Source organism: Tursiops truncatus, chromosome 2 (genome assembly GCF_011762595.2).
Source record: "Tursiops truncatus isolate mTurTru1 chromosome 2, mTurTru1.mat.Y, whole genome shotgun sequence".
NCBI lineage: Eukaryota > Metazoa > Chordata > Mammalia > Artiodactyla > Delphinidae > Tursiops > Tursiops truncatus.
Genome location: NC_047035.1, coordinates 87,816,663 through 87,840,829, shown reverse-complemented (window position 1 = coordinate 87,840,829; position 24,167 = coordinate 87,816,663). Strand labels below are relative to the sequence as shown.

Genomic DNA, 24,167 nt, shown 5'->3' with positions numbered 1-24,167 from the left:
AAAACCAGGAATAAGAGAAAAGTTAGAGATCCAAAACTAGACAGAGTTAAAACTGTACCAAAAATTAAAGGAATCGGCAACTGGATGTTGCTACCAAGAATGGTTAGTAAACCTTTTAGAAAAGACAAACTGATATTTATTGAGCACTTAGTATATGACAGGCACTGTGTTACATGGTTAATCTCATTTAGGCTCCACCAGAACCCTAGAAGGAATATAACAGTAATATTGCCTTTATTTTACAAATGGAGTAACTAAAGCTCACAGAGGTTAGCAGCTTGCCCATGGTCACCCAGGTAAATACGTGATTGTACATGCCATGGTGAAAAGAAGTAAGTCTGTCTCTTTTACCTTTGGGTTTCCAATGTCTAAGCACATATTGATTATATAAATTATTACATATTGATTACACATCAATTACATATCAATATTACATATTGATTATATAAATTATTACAATTAAACTGTAGTGAATGGTGGAAGACTGGACTGACCTTAGAGAACACACTATCTCTATTCTACACTAACAGCCCTATTTTCTTAGTTATCACTTTTTCTTCTTTTTTTTTTTGGCTGCTTTGGGTCTTTTTTGCTGTGTGTGGGCTTTCTCTAGTTGCGGTGAGCAGGGCCTACTCTTCGTTGCGGTGCACGGGCTTCTTTACCTTACTTAGTTAGACTGAGTAAGGTAAAAAGAAAAGATTCGAATAAATGAAATCATAAATGGAAGAAAAGACATACAACTGATGCCATGGAAATTAAAAGGATCATAAAAGACTACTATGAACAATTATACACCAACTGGATAAACTAGAAGAAATTAGAACTCTGGCACACTGTTGGTAGGAATGCACAATTGTACAACTGCTATAGAAAACGGTATGAAGGTTCCTCAGAAAATTCGAAACAGAACTACCATATGATCCAGCACTCCCACTTCTGGGTATTTATCTAAGAGAATTGAAATCAGGATCTCAAAGATATTAGCACTTCTATGTTCATTGCAGCACTATTCGCAGTAGCAAAGATGTGGAAACAAATGTCCAATGACAGATAAATGGATAAATAAAATGTGATATACACATTCAACAGAATACTGTTCCACCTTTAAAAAAGAAAGAAATTCTACAATATGCAATAAGATACATGAATCTTGAGGACATTATGCTAAGTGAAATAAGCGGGTCATAGAAGGGCAAATACTGCATGATTCCACTGATATCAGGTATCTAAAATAGTCAAATTCATATAATCAGAGTGGAGTGGTGAGGGGTTGGGGGTGAGGGAAATGGGGAGTTACAACAGGCAGAAAGTTTCCGTTAAGCAAGAGGAGTAAGTTCTAATTCACAGGTTGTTGGATGAATGGCTCCCAGATATCTGACTCACAGCAGGGAAGCCCTGAAAACAGAGTGGTAGGGCGCCCGGAAGTGTCTCAGGAGGACCCCTTCCCAGCCACAGAATGCCTGGTTGGAGGCTGCTGACACAAACCAATGCCCAGGTACTGGCCTGAGGCACGGGCAGCCTGGCTGCTGCTCGGGGCTTGGGGAAGGGAAGAAACATCTGGCTTCTGCTTAGAAGGCTCCACAGCAAGAGCTGTACTTGCTAGGACAAGCACCTTTGCAAAGAAAATGTCCCATTTGTTAAGCAGTTGATCTCTGATAAAAATAAAGCCCAATTAGTAAGTAAACTGCGTCCTCTGAAAGATGAACCATGGCCTTTATACCCTTGGGAACCAGGTTTCTCTAAAGTTGGCCTTATCACACTGAAGCTGGGCATGATGCCTTTATGGACCAAGGACGGTCAAAAGCATATGGTCACATTACTTAAGATACAAGACTATCACATCCTAAAATATACTCCAAAGGAAAACCAGAATGGGAAAATGGCAGCCCTAACTGTAGGAGGAAAAACTGTAACACATGTCTATAGCTCTGCATCTCTATTGGAAATTTACTGAGAACTTGGATTGCTGCCAGTATGGAAAGTTAAAACCTTTCATGTAACAGACAACGCTGTCATTAAACCAGGCACTCCTCCTTACGCTGCTCATTTTCTCCCAGACAGTATATGAATGTCACAACAAAAATGATATTGGTAAAGGTTTTCAAGGCATCATGACAACATGGGGATTGAAAGGCCAGCCTCCTACTCATGGTCAAACAAAAATCCACAGGAGACTTAGAACAATTTCAACCCGTGATGTTGCCGGAGTCTGGCCTGGAACTAAAATGCCTGGACAAATGGGAAGCACAGATAGCACAGCATATGGACTGCAAGTGTGGATACAAAGCCCAAATAAGCTATGTAAATGGCTCTGTACTTGGACATAAAAATTGCTCAGAGATTCTAAACTGCCTGCATATAAGGATTCCTATTAAAATGTATTATTATTCCCTATATATTTTCCTAATGGAGAAGAAGAGGAACAACCAGACCATTTATATGATAAAAACATGTAACAACACAGTATGTAACCCTATTACATACAGTCTAACCTCACTGGACATGACAGAACCTCACATGTTCTTTGAGTTTTGATGAGCCAGAACAATAAGATAGCCAGGATTTATATTCTCTTTTCTCAACCACAGCAATACCATACTTGTTATCTTTGTCAAAGGCATAAATATTCACTGGTTCTCCAACTGAATTTTGTTAGAAAAATTACTACTTAAACAAATTACTACTTAAAAAATTACTGCTTCAACAAAAATTACTACTTAAGTAGACAGGATATGCCAAATTTAGATGGATTGGCAGTTTGCATATTAGCAAAATCTTTGTAATTTGAAGGATTTATTCTCTTTTACTGCATAATTCCCAAGTTGTCTTAAAGTGTTCATAAATATAACCTCTTTTAATTAAAAGGAAAATGAGGGAGTAGCCAGGATGGTAGAGTAGGAAAACCCTGAGCCAGCCCCCTCTCATGGGCACACCGCAATTACAACTACTTACAGAGAAACTATCGATGAGAAAGACCTGAAGACTAGCAGAAATAATCTCCTACAACTAAAGATATAAAGAAGGAACCACAATGAGAGGGTAGGAGGGGCAGAGACGTGGTGTAGCCAGGACTCATACCCCGGGGGTGGGTGACCCACAAATAATTACAATTGCAGAGGCTCTCCCCAAGGAAAACGAGGTCTGAGCCCCACATCAGGCTCCCCAGCCCAGGGGTTCTACACCAGGAAGATGAGTCGCCAAAACGTTTTGACTTTGAAGGGCAGTGGGGCTTACTTTCTGGAGACCCAGAGGGCTGTGGGAAACAGAGTCCACTCTTAACAGGCAGAGACAGAATCTCACACACACTGGGTCTCAGGACAGAAGCGGTAATTTAAAAGGAGCCTGGGTCAGACCCACCTACTGATCTAGGAGAGCCTCCTGGAGAAGCAGGAGGCAACTGGAGCTCACCCTGGGGACACAGACACTGGCAGCGTCCATTTTGGAGAACCATCTACCAAAAGGACATTGGTGCTAGCAAGTGCCACTTTGGAGTCCTCCCTCTAGCTTGTTAGCACCAGGACTGGACCCACCCACCAGCCTGTTGGCACCAGTACTGGGATGTCTCAGGCCAAGCAGCTAGCCAGGCAGGGATTCAGCCCCAACCATGCAGTGGAATACTACTCAGCCATAAAAAAGAATGAAATCTTGCCATTTGCAACAATGTGGATGGACCTAGAGGGTATTATGCTCAGTGAAACAAGTCAGACAGGAGAAAGACAAATACTGTATGATTTCACTTATATGTGGAATCTAAAAAATAAAACAAATAAACAAACATGGTAAAACAGAAACAGAGTTATAGATACAGAGAACAAAAGGGTGGTTGCCAGAGGGGAGGGGGTGGGTGGAGGATAGAAATAGGTGAGGAAGATTAAGAGGTACAAACTCCTAGATGCAAAATAAATGAATCACGGTATGAAATGTACAGTGTGGGGAATACATTCAATAATTATGTAATATCTTTGTATGGTGACAGATGGTAACTAGACTTATTGTAGTGATAATTTTGAAATGTACGGCAATATACAATCACTACGTTGTGTAACAGGACCTAACATAATGCTGTAGGTCAATTATACTTCAAAAACAAACTCATGAAAAAAGAGATCAGATTTGTGGTTCCCAGAGGTGGGGGTGGGAGGAGGGGGAACTGGATGAAGGCAGTCAAAAGGTACAAACTTCCAGTTACAAGATAAATAAGTACTAGGGATGAAATGTACAACATGATAAATATCCTCACCCTCATACCTAACACAGTGCTGTGACACTTGGCTATTCCATAGCAAAAAAGAAAAGGGACACACTCAGAATCACTTTAGCTTTGAACCTGCAGAACGTTCCATACATTCATATTCAATGCATGCTCCTTGAAAAAACAAACAGTATAACAACATTGTAAATCAACTATACTCCAATATAAAATAAAAAAATTTTAAAACAGTATATAAAAGTGTAGAATATTTAAAAAGTCTTTTCTCTCCTCCCCACTTTGCCATGTATCCCCATACTTTGCTATCACTTTGATATATATCCTCCCAGCTTGGTGTGCAGGTACACTCCCATGCATATGCACACACACAATATTCGGAATAAATGATATTATCCTAACCACACCATTCTGCAGTTTGTTTTTCTTACTTAAAATTTGTATAGATGGACCTTGGTTTTTCTACTGGCTGCCTAGTATTACGTATGACTAAACAATCTCTCACTGATGGGATACTTTTTATTTTATTTCATTTCTTTTTCCTATTTTTAAAATTTTTATTTAAAAGTAATACTCACCTTTAAGTCTTTAATCCATTTGGAGTTTATTTTTGTGTATGGTGTTAGGGAGTGTTCTAATTTCATTCTTTTACATGTAGCTGTCCAGTTTTCCCAGCACCACTTATTGAAGAGGCTGTCTTTTCTCCATTGTATGTTCTTGCCTCCTTTGTCGTAAATTAGGCGCCCATATGTGCGTGGGTTTATCTCTGGGCATTCTATCCTGTACCATTGATCTATATTTCTGTTTTTGTACCAGTACCATACTGTATTGATTACTGTAGCTTTGTGGTATAGTTTGAAGTTGGGGAGCCTGATTCCTCCAGCTCTATTTTTCTTTCTCAAGATTGCTTTGGGTATTCAGGGTCTTTTGTGTTTCCATACGAATTGTAAAATTTTTTGTTCTAATTCTGTGAAGAATGCCATTGGTAGTTTGATAGGGATTGCATTGAATCTGTAGATTGCTTTGGGTAGTATAGTCACTTTCACAATATTGATTCTTCCAATCCAACAGGGAGGGGATATGGGGACATATGTACGCATATGGCTGATTCACTTTGTTGTACAACAGAAACTACACACAGTATTGTGAAGCAATTATACTCCAATAAAGATCTATTAAAAAAAAAGTAATACTCGTACATGTTCTAAAAACTCAGACTGTACAGAAGTGCCTAAAATGAGAAACAAAAACCTCCCACCATCCATCCCCACCAACCCCACCGCTCCCACGCCCATTACTCAGAGGTTTTATTAGTAGTTTCTGTCTTAAGTTCTACTGTTGATTACCACTGAAACTGTATGTAATATATTTATACCTCTTTTTCTTGATTTATCAACTATATATATTATCTATTGACTCCTCCTGATGAAAAATTAGGAAAAAATAGTACATTCACCACATGGATGAAAATGAAATATGGCATTTGGCTACTGGGACAATCTCAGCCTGCTACTGATAATGAGTCATCTTCTATGGTACTATAACTTGGTTGCTACAAATAATATTTTAATTATAGAAATATAGTGGTTTAGTAATAAATTGGATTTAGATACAGAAAAGCTCCCCCAGGAGACAGAATACTTCACTTCACATCATGGTCCTGCTGCCAATTAACTCTATGACTGTAAACACATTACTTAACCTCATGGTGCCCTAACTTCTTATCTCTTTAAATAGGAATAACTATCTCATGGACCTGAAAGAGGATCAAATTAAATCATGCCTGTGAAAATGCACTGTAAACCATGGGGGTAGCATTAGCGCCTCTTTAGCCACCTCTGTCACTCCTGGAGCTGGTGAAGGGCAAACAAGGCAGAGAGTTGGGCAGACAGGTCAGGCTGCAAGGCCAGGAATCCTCACCTTGCCCTTCGCTTCTCAGGTTTCAGCCCCTAAGACATCTGATGGAATGGAGCTGCCAGCAGGAACAGAAGCTGAACCAGCAGTTGAGTTAGCAGGGTCTGTCATGTATCCCAAGAATATGAGGTCTTAAAGCAAAACCAGAAGCTGGAAGCAGGAGAAACAGATCCCTGCTGCCACTGGTGGCAGCAATAGAGGCACCCACCCCCTCAGCCTGGAACAGGATTTAAGTGCCTCACATGGGGATGGGGAGTGGGATGGATGTAGACATCAGATGTCTAAGTCTTGAGACAGTCCCTGGAACTTACCTTGGGACAGAAGAGCAGAAGGGGAGACAGGAGCTCCTGGCCACAGATGGGTCAATGTCATTGCCTGAGTGACCATCACAGTCCCAGGGTACAGGGGTCAAACAGGAGAGCTCAGACCCAGAGGCCTCTGGAGCCCTCACTCTGTGCTCTTGAAGCGAGCTGTCATTCTGTAAAAGTGATCTCTCTGGTGCTAATTCATCTGTAGACATGTGAGGAAAGTTCATTCTGTAATTAATCTAAACATCCCATAAGAATACAGCTGCTAACTCACAGATATAGAGGACAAACTAGTGGTTACCAATGGGAAGAGGGAAGGAGGGGGAGGGACAACATAAGGGTAGGGGATAGGAAGAAGAGATTATTATAGGATTCTATGAAATCACATGTGAAACTTTTGAAAATTGTAAAGCACTATAGAATTTAAAGAATCTTACATTCAATTAAAAAAGAAAAGAAAAAGAATGTTTCAGTGAAAAAAAACAGAATACAGCTGCTAGAGGTCCTTTGTGGAGGGCAGCACGTCACAGCTCTGTAGTGCACCCCCTTACCGTGAGGCTGATTTTGTCAGACTACAGGCTTGTTCCTGCTGGTCTTGAGCTGATTAGGCTTTAACTGTGATGGATAATGGACAGCTCCATCGGAGACATGGCTGGGATGGGAGGGAACAACCGTGAGGTGCCCCTCAAGACTTGAAATGAGAGACTAAGCCATCCTCTAAAAAGTTAAACACAAAGGAGAGGATCAGTTGTCTGTTGGAGTAAAGCAGGAAGCTGTGAATGAGTAAGCAGAGAGTTCGGGGGCACTCAAAGATGCTCTGGTTGTATTCTTAGGGAGATGGGACCATACTGGAGTTGTAATTTAGTAAACAGAATTGCTTTTGGAGGAAGATGTGGAAAACAGAAAGGATGGTTCAGTCATCTTATATGGTTAACAGGGCAATCGTCTTTTGTGGTACACATTGTCATGTTACAAAAATAACAGAAATTATAGCAATATAGTAGTGAGGTGATGTTCTGGATTTAGACACAGATAGAATCCTACAAGCCAGAAGACTCAGCTTCTATCTGGCCTAGGGCAGCTCAGAGAAAGCCAGTAACTTTTCAAGCAAGTCTGAGGGATGGGAGTCCTGCCAGGCCCCCCCAGTGGGTGACTCTCCTTGGTGGAAATGACCCCAGAGCATGGAGCCATTAGCTTGGATCCTCCAGCTAACGCCCCTTGCTAGGACTGCAGGTGTACCCAGCAGTCTTAAATCAAATTAGCTTTCCATGTTGTATTCTTGGTGAAGGTAACTTGAACATCCAGGTAGCTTATTTTACTTCTCTCTGTAAATTATTGTCATTTTCTTTATATTTTTAAATTTTATATTAAGAAAATTTCCAACACAAAGAAGCAGAAAAAATAGTATAATGAATATGTATAACATTATATAATGTATAATGAATAATGTAGAATACTCATTAACCAAGTTAAATCATTATCGAATCCTATACTTGCTTCACTTTTCTGTACTTTTTAAAACTAAAATAGTTTTTAAAAAGAGAGAAAAAAAAAAAAGGGACTTCCCTGGCGGTCCAGTGGTTAAGACTTCACCTTCCAATGCAGGGAGTGCGGGTTCGAACCCTCGTCAGGGAGCTAAGATCCCACATGACTTGCGGCCAAAAAACCAAAACATAATACAGAAGCAATATTGTAATAAATTCAATAAAGACTTTAAAAATGGTCCACCTCAAAAAAAAATCTTAAAAAAATAAAAGAAAATATTTTAAAGCAAATGCTAGACCAAAGTCATTTCATCCCCACTTACTTCAGTATGGATCTCGTAAAGGATTAGTGTTCTTACAAAGGAGAGCCCAGTGAGCTCCCTAGCCCCTTCTACTATGTGAGGACACAGCCAAGCAGGGCCAGCCATGAACCAGGAAGAGGGTCCTCACCAGAACACAACCCATGCTGGTACCTTGATCTTGGACTTCTAAGCCTCCAGGAATGTGAGAAATAAAATTCTGTTGTTTATATGCCATTTGATTTGTGGTATTTTGTTATAATAGTCCAAACAGACTAAGCTAACTGTTAAGGAATATAGGCTGGACAGACGGATGATGAGCGGTTTAAATCAAAGGGTAATACTTCAAGACCTACATGAGTTTTGATGGAACTCTAACGTGACACTGAGGGACCATTCGCCAAAATGGGTAACCAGTCATAACAAGTGGCTGCTCCCCCAAAAGATTATATAAGAGAGAATGTTACATACACACCTTCCCACCACCATCACCAACCACCAAGCATAAGAAGGGAGGAAAATGTCAGATTGGAAAGATGATGGACACTTGGCTGGGACAAATCTTGACTCCACCATTTCCTAGTTGTGAAGCTAATAAATTTCATTTATTCCATTATTTCATTTTTTACGTGGAATAAATTTCATTCCACGTACAAAAATGGGGATAATAGTGTCTACTATGTACAGTTGTTATAAGGATTAAATTAAATGATGTATGTAAGGTCCCTAGCACAGTGGTTGTCATGTACTGGGCTCAAAATATTGTAATTTATTTTTTGAATTTTATTTTTTTAATATTTTTATACAGCAGGTAAGATATTATAATTTTTATTACATGATAATATTCATTATCATTGGGACTTCCCTGGTGGTCCAGTGGTTAAGGCTCCATGATTCCAATGCAGGGGGAGTGAATTTGATCTCTGGTCGGGGGAACTAAGATCCCGCATGCCACGCAGCACGACCAAAAAAAAAAAAAAAATTCATTATCATTAAGAAATCTTGGAGGGAACCTGGGAAGTTATGGTTTCCTTGTGAAATAGGCAGGCTAAACACTTAAAATTAACTTCAGAGAAGAATGGCAAGAAGGGTAAAACTTGACAAATTTAGTTAATTTTTAAGGAGTAAATAGCATGTGATAAAAGGGAATTGCATAATATCATCCACTTTGAGACCTTAAGAAAACCTTTGACAGGTTTCCAAAGGAGAGGCTGAAATAAAAGTCGCATGAGATTGGAATGTTTTGTGAGGCAATAAAGAGCTAGCTCAGCAGCAAAAACAATGGGGGGGCGGGCTGTTGATTCCAGTAGGGGGAGGGAACTTGAGGGTCCAAGTGGCAGCTCCTGGAAAGGCAGCAGATGTGTGAAGGGTGTGGTAGTCACGTTTCTAATTCTGGACTTCTCAGAGGAAACGCCTCTTCAGGAAGGTGGAGTCCTGTACGCTTGAGGAATCTGGGCAAGAGGTAGTTAGGCGTCAGGCAACCATGGAGTTGACATCCATGAGAGGAAGTGGGGAAGGGGACTAACATTAATCTCACCATAACTGGGGCAGGCCATGTGCCAGGCACATTATCTCTTTAAGTCACCACAACCTGATGATAATAGTTATTACCTCCATTTTACAGAGGAGGAAACTGAGGCTCAAAGAGATCTTGTAATTCATGCCAGTTCACTCTGCTGGTGAGGGGGGGGGCGGGGGCTGTCATAGACAACAACGCCCCAGCCAATAGGCTGAGGTCTACTGGGGTTCTGGCGCCTCTGTTCAACAAATGCTTGTTGAACACCTACTATGTGCCAGGCAGAGGGCCAGGTGCAGGAGATACAGTAGTGAGCAAAGACAGACAGCCCCCCTCTCATAGAGCAGAGTCTAACAAGGGAGTCGGAGGCAGCTCTTAGTCAAGTAATGCCACTAATGAAAATAAAAGTACAAAGTGAGGCATTAGCTCATGTAACAGATGGACTCCTCTAGACCTGGGGTGCCACAGGTGCCATGGGGGAGAGTGGCCCCAGAGTCTACCTAGAATTGATTAGGAAAAGGAGCGGTGAAGAAAAGCATTCCAAATAAGGCAGCTGCACTTACAAGGGCTGTGGTCAAAGCCTCAAACAACGCAGGTTCAGTGCGGATTCCATTTATAGAGTGACTCAGCTGGGGGTGAGACAACGGTGGAGACACAGTCAGATTTCCATGCTGAAAAGTTCAATGCATTTTCACAAGAGTCGCTGGGAGGCTTGGGCAGCCACAAGCAGAGCACTCTGGTGGGTTCTGGGACCCCAGCTGCACCCCACCTATATGAGGACAGTTAGGCTGCCTTAATAGAATGTTGGGAAGCAGGGACTGATGGACCCAAGTAAACAGCCTGAATCCTCCAGCACATGTGTTAGGAAGGGGCTCACTGATAACGTGTATGTGATCAGGTGGAGGGAGTACGCAGTAAAATCCCTAACAACACTTCTAACTAGCGACTGGTCTAGATCAGGGTCAGCAAACTACAGTCCAAGAGCCAAATCGAGCCAGCATCTATTTCTGTGCAGCCCACAAGCTAAGAATGGTTTTTAAATGGTTGGGAAAAATCAAAAGAAGACTAATACTTTGTGACGCATGAAAATCATATGAAATTCACATTTCGGTGTCCATAAATAAAGTTTTATGGGAACACAGCCCTGCTCATTCGTTTACTATCCTCCACGGCTGCTTTCACAACACAGCGGCAGAGCTGTGCCACCGGCACTGGGGTATTGCTGCAAAGTTAAACTTATTTATTATCTGGCCCTTTACAGAATAAGTTTTCCAGTCCTTGGGCTAGTCAGAAGCGCCTATAAATATGAGCATGTGTTCAGACAAATGACAAATGAGCTTTAGTAGGAACAAGTGCAAAGTAATGTACTTTGGGATAAAAATACCCAAACTATTTATAAAATGAAGACAGGGCTCTGAGCTGTGAGGCCACAACTCAGAACTAAGCACAATGGCAAGGACTGAAGGCAGCTAGAGTAATATTGTGTGAATTTCCTGCCCCAGACTATAAAAATCAGTACACAATGGATGGAGTTGGTTATCTGACGACTTCCCTGGATGGGGGCCCGGGGAGTGATTTCAGTAAAACTAAACTAAAATTCAACTGAGAAGAAAGGCTATATTATTTTGCACTTTCACTTAACTGTTACATTTAGATATAGATAGCAACAGTCTGCATGTAATCTCGGGAAAAATTAGTGATAAAGATTTACAATGCGTGGTGTGTATACAGGACTACTGCGGGATGGGTTATCAGCTAGACTTTGTCTTGTTCAATACTTTATAGTTTAATTACTGGCGTATGATAAGCACTCAAATAATATTTATTGAATAAGAGGAAAGAAGAAAAGGAAGAAGAGGAGGGAGGGAGGGAGGGAGGGAGAGAAAGGAGGGAAAGAAGGAGGAAACTGGGCAAAACCTACAGGGTTTGAAGGCTGAACAGGAGTTAGCCGGCCACCGAGGATGAGGAAGAACAGCCCAGCAGGAAAACAGGAGCATTTAAGAGGCCAGGAGAGCCCAAGAGGCCTGGAATAATATCACATAAACCCCCTGTCACTTTTGCTCTAGCTCTAAGGTAACCTGATTTCCCATATCACTGGTCCTGTGAAGGGGGCATCCAGGGCAACAGGAGAGGTGTATCCTTCAGGATAATTAAGTCATCAGCCACACGGTAATTTCCTCAGTCTCTCTGAGCAGTAGGGCGAACACCGATTTCTTCAGCCTGATCCTTAGGGGTAGTTTCCACAGCTGCAAAGCTTACCGAACTGACCTGGGACCTTGGAGGCTCTAACAGGGTCACTGGAGGCACTACCTGGTGTGGCTGGCCTCTCTCTTGGACACCTCTGATCTCTTCCATTTCAATGTAACAGGAGTCACATCCACAGAGTTCCCTGAGAACACCCAGCCCAGTGTGCTGCGGGCCCAAAAGGAATAAGGTGTCTTTCTCAAGTAAGATACTCTCCCGGCCCAGCAAAGACACAGCCAGCATTCAGGAAGCTAAATATTCAGGGTTCCAGAATCTGTTCTCACTGAGAGGTAAACTCATCCTGGTAAACCGAAAGCCCCATGCCTGGGGAATCCCCCCTGTCCCAAGCAAACCAGGACAGTTGGGCACCTGCCAGACGGGTTCCTCATTTACAATGGGTCTATTGGGGAGGGGGAAATTTCCCTCTCTATTCTTCTTGAATTCGTGTGGTTGGGTTAATAATAAAATTAACAGAGAAAAAGGAACAAATTTTAATTCACGCCCATGGAGGACCCATAGAAATGAGACCTAAGAAGTAGCCAAAGCAGGCAGCTTTTATACTTTTTAGACAAACAAATTTGTAAGGAATTGACAGGACAAAGACACTTAGGTTCTGGGTGCCCAATTAGTGAAGAATCAAGACAGAGTTTGGGCTTAGGGTAGTAAGCTAAAGAAGTAGTAAGATTTGTTTATATAGTCTTCTCAGCCCAAATTCCCTACCTTTGGCGATAAAGGTGTCCTATCTCCAGACACAGGGAATGCACCTTTCACATGAGAGATTTATTTTCTGCTTTCAGGAAGACAGAAGATTCAGAGTGTCCCTTCTTCTGTTGGCCATAAATTTAATTCAAAATAAATAATATGCCATTGAGGCGCAGTTTGGTCTACCCAACAGGCCTTTTTTTTTTTTGGCCTCGCCATGTGGCACGTGGGATCTTAGTTCCCCGACCAGGGATGGAACACGTGCCCCCTGCATTGGGAGCTCGGAGTTTTAACCACTGGACCACCAGGGAAGCCCCCCAACAGGCCTCTTGTCCTACTGTTCCCCAGACCTCATGTGGGCCTATTCCAGAGAATCTGCTGCCTCCAGCCCGTCAACCAGAATGTGCAGAGTGGCTCCTTCTGGGTCAGGGAAAGGGACTGCATGGGCCAGGTGGGTCACTGGGGACAAAGGAGACCAAGAAACTGAGGTAAAGGGGTTCCCAAGGAACCTCAACTGTTGGAGAATTGGATCTAGGACTCCTGTCTTTTATCTGGTGTCTGTATGTGTTTCTGTGCAAACAATGAGGATCGAACAGTACCCGGTATCAGGGAAAATTTTCAACATTTGCAATGTTTGAAGATAGGGAGGAACTACTAAAGGGAAGGCTGCCTGAAACCCTATTTGTAAACGAGCAGAATGTGAGTTATTAAAATATAAATAACAAAGAGGAGAGTAAAACTTTGTTGCTCAGTATAAAACAGCTGTAATAATTACAGTAACTAATATCTAATGACCATGTAGCATAGTGATTACAAGGCATTATTGTGTCATGTAAATCATACACCAAGATCTTTGTGATTAGCGTACTAAATTCTGCTCAGTCATGTGTGCACTGGTAGCCCACTTAAAACCATTAAAGGTAATTTAGGTTGGCTTAGTCTGGCTTTTTGCTTCAGGGAATACAGAGAGTTAAACAGTAGGTGAACTTGTTTCATTTGATTCTAGGAGGACCAATATAAAGATACTTTAAAAAAAATTAAAGCCATCTTTATTTATAAAAGAATTCTGGGAAAAAGTCAAAGCATTTTGTAGATTTTAATCTAATTAATCCTCACAATAACCCCGGGAGGGAGTTCTTATACAATGGCCTTCATTGTTTAAAGCTACCAGTTGTCAGAGGCCACAAAAGAGTCACTTTGTCTGCAGTTGCTTCTCTGTCCCAGCTTAATTCATAAACGTTATAATGTTCTTTGAAATAAGTCTAGTATAAACACAAACTGACTACTAGTGTATCAATAATCTCTAATCATTATGAGACACATTGACCTCACCAATAAGAATTTCGTACAAATGACTTTACACACCAGCTTAAAGAAATAGAAATGTTTGTTAGAGGGGAATTTAAAGTCATGGATGAGCTCTCTATAAACAGAATATTTTCATTAATCCACATGTAGTTACAGGGTTCCTGCTCTGAGCACGATGTTAGGTGCCATGGACACAAACAGAGCCTAGGAGAGAAATAAAGGAATTTTAACAGTGAAGCGTATGTGGTGGTGACCTAGACGTCTAAGTGAGCCAAAACATGTTATTAATAAACCAAGGATGGAGTGTAGCAGTCCCTAGAAGGGACAGGCACAAGTGGAAGATATTTCATGACAGCATTTGTCTGTACCCTTGCTTTGCAATTTGGTCCAGACGGCATGGTCTTTAATAGTTCTCACTAGTGAAGTAGGTAAGGGGACGCTTTCACATACAGAATCTCATTGCATTCTTACAGTGTCCCTATGAAATAGGTAGGACAACTATTATTTTCCACTGTTAACACACAAGAAAATAAGCTCAGCAATAGTACACTGCTAGAGATCATAGTGAATGGATGGCAAAATTAGAAGCTGAACCAGGTTCTACAAGTTCCACCCTCACCTTCAAGCTCCCTCAGCCCAGCCACCACCTCCAGATTCCAAGACTGGCGTGCGTAGTTCTCAAATTACCGTCCCAGCTGGGACCTCGTTATTCCCTCTCATTTCAGCCAGACATGGATAGAGAAATCCATAGGAATGTTTAATTTAAGCAATAAGCAAAGACAAAAACAAAGATATGAAAACAATGAACTTGACTAAGCGTGGTGTTGTTAGGTTTTGGCTCACAGGTTGGTGACAGGGTAGATGGTCTCAAGGGCCAGAGATCTTCTCATTTATCTCCTCCCCGTCCAAGAAGGCAACTGCCTGTCCTCAGGCAATCTATTTCTGGTATTTCTTCTTCTTCCTTGGAGGAGGGGTTAAACTGAATCTCCAGCCTCTCTGTTACTAGAGTAACCCACAGAAAGAAGAAATGATTACGTTCACCGTTCACCGTAGTGGTGTATCACATCACTAACCCTTGTTCATGCCCACCCAACAGCTTTCATCCCCTCCTGAAAAAGATAAGGGAACACATTCCAAAAACATCCTATGGGAACCTCCTATCGCCACATACTCCAATGGAGAAAGGAGTTCTCATGATGGGGAATATGCAGCATTGGAACCTGTCGACTAAGTGGATGAAGCACCTTTTCCACATTTCAGTTTTAAAAAAACTTTTCACTTTTCTCCCCCTCCATTCCCAAGAGGGATTTCACCGGACAATGCAGAGGTCTCCAGGTGCTGGCAAATCTTTCATATATGAAACAGGGATCTCTCCTAACATACCGCAAGAAGTCTAGATGCTTTTTTGCAGATCATTCCATTTTTATGCAGAAAGAAACCGAGAGGGACAGTGTAGAGTGATGGTTAAGAGCTTGAGCTCTGAAACCAAACTGACCGGGAACTGAGTTCCTGCTCTGTTTGCTAGCTTCACGACTGTGGCCAAGTTACTTAATCTCCCTGAGGTTCCATGTCTCCACCTACTTAAAAAAATAGTAATAGCTGGCATTGATTGAGCACTTACTATGTGCTAGGAACTAGGTATGCTAAGTTTTACATGCTTTACATCCATTAACCCTCATCACGGCCCTGTGAAGCAGGTACCATCATCATCCCCACTTCATAGGTAAGAAAATTGAAGCACGAAGAGGTTAAATAGTTTGCCAGAAATTATAGGACCCTAAGATGTAAAGCCAGGATTCTAACACAAGCAGTCTGACTCCAAGACCCATGCTTTGAATCAATACCTTCTTCATAGTGATGTTGTAAGGATTAAATGAGCTCAGGTAAATCAGGTCCCCTGCATAGTGCCTGGCACATAAACAAGCCTTAAGTAAACGTTAGCTGTAGTATTATTTTCAGCATTGTCATTTGTTCTAAGAGATATCTAGGCCAGAAAACAGGTTTTGATATAGGGTATTTTGCATCTATTCCAGTTAACTGCCCCAAGATATGCGTCCTGCAGTTAAAATGACAGGCCTCTGCTGTTAACTAAACAATCTGTGTATTATGGGTTACCTGGTTAAGAGATAGCCTAAATCATTGACAACTTTTTCCATTTGCCCATGCAGAAATGCTCTTCATACTAAAAAGAAGTATTAAGTCTCTTATAAAAGAATGGCGTACTGAACAAGAGCTAGCAGAATTGCAGGCAGTACTCAGCTTATAAATGGGTTGTTTCAAAAGTTGGTTTGTCTACTGTTATAAACTGAATACACAGACATAAGTTTGAAAATGGTGGTTACATTCCAAGACTATTCACAGAAGTCTATTTATTTAGCCCATTTTAAAGTTCAATGATAGAAACCATGCCACTAGCTCAAGGCAGGCCTAGGAACAAGAGCCCATGTGTGATAAAAGACTAAGAAAGGTATCTTTCCTGGTACAGAGGAAAGTTGATATAGACTATATTAGTCATCTATTGTTGTGTAACGAACTACTCCAAAACTTACCATATTAAAACAATAAACATTTATCATCTCATAGTCTCTGTGGGTCATCTGAGAGTGGCTTATCTGGGTGATTCTGCTCAGGATCTCTCATGAGGTTTCAGTCAGCATCACCCAAGCTACAGTCACCTGAAGGCTTTACTGGGGCTGCAGGATCCACTTCCAATATGGCTCACTCATATGGCTGTTGGCAGGAGGCCTCAGTTCCTCATCATCTGAGCCTTTCCACAGGGCTGCTTGAGTTCCTCATGACATGATAGCTCTGGCTTCCCTAGGTACAAGTGATCCAAGAGTGAGAACAAGAAGGTAGCTGCAATGCCTTTTATGACCTAGTCTTATAAGCCACACACTGTCACTTCACCCATATTCTGTTCATAATGAGACACAAGTTATACATTAAGAGCAGCCCACACTCAGTGGGAAGGGGAATTAAGCTCTACCTATTGATGAGAAGTATGTCACAGAATTTGTGGACATACCTTAAAATACCCTATAGTTTTTGTTGCCCTCCCATTACTCTCTCTAGGTACTCAGTACACAAAAGAGTAAAAATAAACTGGGGTGCAGAGCTTCAGCCCTTCCCAACAAAGTTTACTGTAAATATCCCCCAAAATCCATGCTCTTGCCTCATCTTGCTTTAAAAACATCTATCCCCCCAAAAAAATTAAAATTAAAATAAAATAAAATAAAAAATAAAAACATCTATCCCCATTCCTTAAATGGAATCTCATTTGCAAAATGTATACTAAAGAGTGATCACATTCCTGAAATACTTGCTCTATTCATTTGTATCTCTCAGCAGTAGAATGTCAGGCAATGTAACAAACTAAAAGTAAAAACAACAAAGAAACTACTCCCAATCTGGGTGGATTAAGATATTTGGAATTAAGAAAGCAACCTTCAGGAAACTTTCTCCCTTCTGTCGATAATGACCTGGGTCCCCTGGTTATTGAGTATTCTGGGTCTAGGGAACTAGGGGATCTCTGACCCCCAGTTCCCTAGACCTGACCCCCAAGGCTGCAGCTCTGCAGGAATATTGTGGGCATTCAAAAGTGATGGACTGCCCTGGATTCCAAAAACAGTTGCTGCTCTTGCACCAGAGACATGCAAGATTCTAAAGTATCATCGGGATCTTCAGAGGAAAATGATGTTTCATATGACTTTCTATTGTATTTTTTGTAACTTGAAATTTGGTAATTCATGTAGACTGTTGTCAAAATACATTTCTAAACATTGGATAAATGGGAGTTTGCACTGTAATTCAACTCCAAGTAGAAGCTAGAGGCTTGATCTATGAGTTCTTCTAACAGTGTTGTTGTTTTAAATCTTGAGTGCCCATTTGAGAATATGATGAAAGCTAAGGGACTTACTCAAGAAAATACATATACCCACAAAATTTTAAGGCCTCCGAATCCCCTAAAACCCATCCAGGGAATCGCTGGAGAAGCGGGAGGCGGGGCTTATTGTCACTTCATTTTGTCCTTAAAATGTAGATCTAAATTAGAAGCTACTACTAAAAACTTAATTCTTTTTAAATCTTGTTGTTAAACAAAACCAACGGCCAGTACAGATACCTCTACTAGATTTTCTGTGCTGGGGTTTAGTCCATACTGTAAATACCTTGGAGGCAAAAGGAACCTGGCGGTGAGCACACAGAGGACAACACACATTTGCTGAAAAAAACAGTAAATATAACGCAGGACACAGAACTGCTGACGACCACAAGCCTTGCCCTCTCCAAGCTGACCTCACTGTGCAGCAAATTCTGCCAATTTGCCAGAGAGGCAGCAATTCGAGGAGACAAAAGCGGCTCAGCAACCCACTTAAAAGCAAACGCTAAATTCGTTTTCTATCGAGCATCAGAAACCCAAATCCCAGCCCAGGATTCTCTAGGCCCTCCTTCGGTGGAGCGAACTCCCGGCAGCAACGCCCAGCCCCGGGTGGGCGGGACCGCTCGAATCTACCCACTTAACCCGCGGACTCCAGCTCCATCCACTCATGCCTCTCAGCCTCGGGAAGTGGAAGGGCCGCGCGGGAGACTGGGGCTTCGCCTGTGAGTGTCCCCCGGGCAGAGGCGGGCCCGCGGGATCCGCATCCAGGAGCGGGACGAGGGGCGCCCCTGTCCCGTCCTTCGCGGGCGCCCCTGCTCAGCGCGCAGGGCCTGCGTGTCCTCGTGCCGACTCCTCCCTCGCGCGCCTCGCCCGCGGCTGCTCCGGCGCACGCGCGCGGCCTCGCGCAGGGCGGGGAGGGGCGGCGGCCGCGGGCGCCCGACCTCGAACCTGTCAGACCAGACCCGGGGAGCCGGCCTGGAGTTGTGGGCGCCGCAGGCGCGAGGACGGCCCCGCTGCCCCGCAGCCCCGGGCCGAGCTGTGCGTGCCGGCCCCGCCGAGCCGGCCGGGGGCGGAGAGATGAGCTGCGGCACCGCGGCGGCGCCCCAGGTAGAGCGCTCCCCCCTTTCGGAGCCCCGGCTCCCCCGCTGCCCCGGGCTTCGGAACTTGTGGGCTTTGTTGGGGCGCTTTTAATTTATAATGAGTTTCGTTTTCTACAGGATGGGGAGGGACGCGCGGCAGTGCCATCGGGAACTGGCACTCGGGTGAAGTAGGAGCCGCCGGCCGTCCGCCTGCACCGAGCCGTTCGGCGCCGCGGCCGCACAGCCTCTGCCATGGCCGGATCCGGCGTGTGGAAGCGCCTCAAATCTCTGCTGAGGAAGGACGATGCGCCGCTGTTTTTAAATGACACCAGCGCCTTTGACTTCTCGGACGAGGTGGGGGATGAGGGGCTTTCTCGATTTAACAAACTTCGAGTTGTGGTGGCCGACGATGGTTCTGAAACCCCGGAAAGGCCTGTTAACGGGGCGCACCCGGCCCTCCAGGCCGACGATGATTCCTTGCTGGACCAGGACTTACCTTTGAGCAACAGTCAGCTGAGTTTGAAGGTGGACCCCTGTGACAACTGCAGCAAACAGAGAGAGTTGCTGACGCAGAGAAAGGTGAAAACCAGATTGACCATTGCTGCCGTTCTTTACTTGCTTTTCATGATTGGAGAACTTGTAGGTGAGTTGTGTTGCCAACTCACTTTCCATTTACCTTGCCTGGAGAGTCTTTGTCAAGCTGTAGTTACACATAACTTGGCGTTTAAACTTTCTTTTTAGGAAGCTTGTTATTTATCAATATACTGATGTGAAAAGGCCTCACGGTTCCAAAGTGCAGATCAGCCTAGGTACAACAAACTTCCAAAGATAACTCTGACCTTTTCTTCTGATTCTCCAAACACTGTGTCATCTACTGTAAAGTTAAGGACATTATCTTCATTATATATCCTGTAACTTCCTCTTTAAAAAAAAAATCTGATAAAACACCAGGTTAATTTTTGCAACCTTTTAAATAGTAAATGATTCTACAATTATTTAGAATCATAAAATTTTACAGTATGAAGGGACCTTACTGAACACCTGCTCCACCTTTTTCTTTTTTAAGAGATCAGAGGACCCAGAGGTTAAATATTAATAAATTATGAGGACACTTAAGTGGGTAATTGAAAAGCTACATCTACAGTCCCGTTGTCTTGATTTTTTCCCTCTACATTTGAATTAAGTGGTCTCTTACTATTTCCTTTTGTGTTTATATTCAAGAAATTTGCAAAGCTAAATAATGCTAACTGACCTCACCATTTTTCATTATAAGGAGGATCTGAAGGCCAGAAGGCTCCCCTGGGTTTTATAGAACTTGGTTTTATTTTTCATTTTTAATTATTCAAGTAATGCAGTCTTACTATAAAATACATGCTCAGTTTAGATATTAATTTCAGAGTCACATTAATGTAACTGCTAACTTCTTTTAGTGACAATTGAGAAAGTGACATTAAAGCAGGGAGATTATTCTCCTGTGTTCTTTTTTTTTTGGCCACACTGTGTGGCTTCTGGGATCCTAGTTCCCGGATCAGGGACTGAACCCGGCCCCTCAGCAGTGAAAATGCAGAGTCCTAACCACTGGACCGCCAGGGAATTCCCTCCTGTGTTCTCTTAATGATGAACCATGACAAGAACAAAGGTGGCAGTCCAGATTTAAGATGCTGGCTGGAGGTTATGTGCAGGAAAATTATATACATTTCCTACCTCTTTTCATACCACTTCTCGCCAGTGCTCACTTCAGCCATGCTGGCCTTCTTTCTCCCTATGACTCACAAAGCTGTTTTCCTGCCCATAAGACCTTCAGACTGAGTGGTCTCTCTACCTCTGGCTTTCAAACTTTTTTGAGTTCACTATAGTAAGAAATACACTTAACATTGTGACCCGTGTAGGCATGCATGCATACGTATGTATGTATGTACACACACATATACATTTGTATAAATATATGAATAACTAAAACAAAAATTTTACTTCATGTGCTGTGTTCTACTGTTTTTTCAATTATGGTCCCAGCCCACTTAATTAATTTCATGGTCTACAAGTGGGTCACAGCCTGCAATTTGAAAAGCACTGCTTTATATGGACTGCCTTTTCCCAAATCTTCTCTTGGCTGCCTTCTTGTCATTCGTGTCTCATCACAAAAGATACCTCTTAGAGACCTTTCCAACTGCCTAAAGTCAACCTCCCTTCTCCCCTGTTCCTTCCCCAGCTTTAAAAGCCCTCAGCACCTGAGATTATCTTGTTTGTATATTCACTTGTTTAATATCAGTGTCCATTGAAATATAAGCTGAATTACCAGCACCTAGCACAATGACTAGCACAGAGTAAACACTCAATAAAATTTTGTTTAATTAATTAATAATTGCTGTTAGAGAATTATAAATGTTTAAGCTATGAAGAAATTAAAGACAGAAGTGAAACAGATCAGATAAGGCATGGTCAGCAGATTAAGAGTCAATGACTTGGGGCTTTCTGGTGGCTCAGTGGTTGGGAATCCACCTGACAATGCAGGGAACATGGGTTCAAGCTCTGGTCCGGGAAGATCCCACATGATGCGGAGCAGCTAAGCCCGTGCGCCACGACTACTGAGCCTGTGCTCTAGAGCCCGTGAGCCACAACTACTGAAGCCCCTACACCTAGGGCCTGTGCTCTGCAACAAGAGAAGCCACCACAATGAGAAGCCCGCTCGCCACAACTAGAGAAAGCCCGCATGCAGCAACGAAGACCCAATGCAGCCAAAAATAAATAAATAAATCTATTTTTTTTAAAAAAAGAGTCAATGACTTGCCCAAATTCCCAGTTAGAATATTGAGTCATTCAGACTTAGTGATTCTTGAAGTTAATATTTGAAGTTAAAATCACATTAATCACAATTTCCCCCTTAAAATTAGAGTTTACACCTATAAAAATTACTAAGATATAATTGTCCTGACTTAGCATTATTTAAATCTCTTACTTGGTAAATGATGTTTTGTGAAAGCTACAATAAGTATTTCCTTTCAAATACTAACTTTATTTTCAAATATGAAAATCTTTTGTTAAACACTGTAGAGATGCTAGTACTTAGAATAGACATTAACAATATTATTCAGAATGTTACATAGAATTAAATTGTATACAGTAGAGCATTTATTAAAGTGTGTCGAAAGCACTTAGAAATAAAGCATCTTATGTAGGAAGTATGGAGTAATTTTAAAATGAAGTATTTTAAAGATCTGAAAGGGGAAACTTGATTTTGAATCTTGGATTTGCTCTGAGACCTTAGGCAAGATCAATTCAGCAAGTATTTTTTAAGTACTTGCTATATACAATGGAGAACAAAACTTATGCTCCCTACTATCTAAAACACTTAATCTAATGTTTGGAGGACATTATATCTTCCTGTAGTGGAGGACACAGGTATTAATAAACACACAAATAAATTTAAAATTCAAATGGCCTTAAGTACTGTGAAGAAAAAGAACAAGATACTATAAGACATAGTTTAGACATGTCCAGCAGGACATGGTTTATGTATGAGCCACATACAGTTAAACCAAAAAAAAAAGAATATTAGGAGTAATTTGAGCAAAGGGAATGGAGGAAGATGTTTTCGACCAAAGAGAACAGCAAGTTCAAAACTCCTAAAACCTTCAATTCTTTAAGAGGATCTAAAAAGAAGACCAGTTTGGCCAGAATGTAGTAAGTAAAAGGGAAAGAGACAGGGGGACCAGACCAGGGAGGTCATGAGAGACCATATTAAATGAGTTTAGTCTTTAATTCTAAGTACAATGGGGAGCCAGTGACTGCTTTGGAGTGGAGATTGACCTGATGGGATTTATCTTTTTAAAAGATTACTCTGACTCATATGGAGAGTGGATTGGAGGGTACAAGAGTGGAAGCAAGTATACTTTTGCAGAGGTCCAGACAAGAAATGATTATGGCTTGAACTGGAGTGGATGGAGAAAAATGTACTGATTGAGAAACATTCTAGAGGTAACAATGGCAAAATGGCTAATGGTTTGAACGTGAGACTTGATGGGAGAGCAGTATCAGGAATGATTCTGAAATTTCTTACCTAAGCAGCTGAGCATATGGGAATGTATGTCAGTTATGAACCAGGGAGAAAATACAGAGCAGGATTTAAGCATGGGCTCAAGGGTTGTTTTAGGCATGTTAAGTATCATATGTATGTGAAATAGACAAAGATGTCTAGTGAGCTGTTACATATAAGTCTGTCATTCAGAAGGGAGGTCAAGGCAGAGAGAGAAACAGTATGTAATGCCATAGCAATAGAAAAAATTATCTAGAGAGCCCCAGCTTTGAGGAACTACAACTTTAGAAGTCAGGCAGAAGGCAAATGGGTATCCCAGAACTGAAGAAAAGAGTATTTCAAAATGGAATAAGCTGCTGAGAGGCCTGATAAGATGAGAACTAAAATATCCTCTGGATTTAGTAACAGTTATTGATTGTTTTAACAGCTGCATTTTATTGGGAATGAAAAAACTTAAAGAATGAATGCAAATAGACTTCCAGGTAAAGATGGCAAATGAACTCATGCATCTAGTTGTACTCTCTTAAACTACAGTAAAAGGATTTAAAATACACAGACACACACACACACACATATACACACACACATACATATACACATATATATATAGAATATATATATATATATATATATATATATATATATATCTCCACACAGGTGGGGAAAACCTGAGAGGAGACTCTAGCAACACAAACTAGAAAGGAATCAGGTAAAAGAGGTAACTGACTTGACCCAAGAAAGCCAACTCCTAAACAAGCAGTGGGGAAAGCCAAGAACCAATCTAGTTTACACTAATGCATCAGAAACACCTAGACAACTTATTAAAAAACAAATTGCTGGACCAGAGTTTCTAATTAAGTAGGTCTGGGGTAGGGTAGGGCCTGAGGATTTTCTAACAAGTTCCCAGGAGATGCTGATACTGCTGACCCTGAGGACTACACTTGAGAACTACACTAGAGAATCCTAAGCAGGCCCAGAATTGGTTGTACCAGGTACCCCTATAAGTGTGGTTAAAGAGGAAGGCTAAAATAAGGAAAGTTCATTAAAACCTGTTTAAGAGCCAGTCAGATATAATAGTATAATAATACAATAAGTATCCACAGAGATAAAATAAGATCATGAATCCATGAAACTAGAATAGGCTACTTTTTAAAAGAAATTCAGAGTAGAAAATAGAGCTTTTGAATAATACAAAC

General features: G+C 41.8%; 2 protein-coding genes and 1 pseudogene across 10 annotated transcripts in view; 2 read left to right on the top strand and 1 right to left on the bottom strand.

The window, feature by feature from the left end:
- Positions 1-18,668, bottom strand: part of BLOC1S6 (biogenesis of lysosomal organelles complex 1 subunit 6) — a 58,257-nt gene extending 39,589 nt beyond the window's left edge. Inside the window, exons 1-5 of one of the 4 annotated variants that reach the window (XM_073800915.1) lie at positions 18,531-18,668; positions 16,532-16,799; positions 14,826-14,984; positions 6,981-7,146; positions 6,433-6,631 (exon numbers count right to left, since the gene is read on the bottom strand). In XM_073800915.1, coding sequence (XP_073657016.1) covers positions 6,433-6,508 — 76 coding nt within the window. In that variant the 5' untranslated portion in view covers positions 6,509-6,631; positions 6,981-7,146; positions 14,826-14,984; positions 16,532-16,799; positions 18,531-18,668. Of the gene's footprint in view, positions 1-6,432; positions 6,632-6,980; positions 7,147-14,825; positions 14,985-16,531; positions 16,800-18,102; positions 18,343-18,492 lie in introns of those variants that run through there. The other 3 variants (XM_073800913.1, XM_073800914.1, XM_073800916.1) reach the window with 3 other exon arrangements.
- Positions 1,457-2,456, top strand: LOC101320066 (large ribosomal subunit protein uL3m pseudogene; annotated as a pseudogene).
- The window catches only part of SLC30A4 (solute carrier family 30 member 4), a 28,803-nt gene continuing 23,102 nt past the window's right edge, over positions 18,467-24,167 (top strand). For 5 of the 6 annotated variants that reach the window (XM_019935464.3, XM_019935465.3, XM_073800910.1 and 2 more), the window contains exons 1-2: positions 18,829-18,966; positions 19,077-19,581. In XM_019935464.3, coding sequence (XP_019791023.1) covers positions 19,191-19,581 — 391 coding nt within the window. In that variant the 5' untranslated portion in view covers positions 18,829-18,966; positions 19,077-19,190. Of the gene's footprint in view, positions 18,582-18,828; positions 18,967-19,076; positions 19,582-24,167 lie in introns of those variants that run through there. The other variant, XM_073800909.1, reaches the window with a different exon arrangement.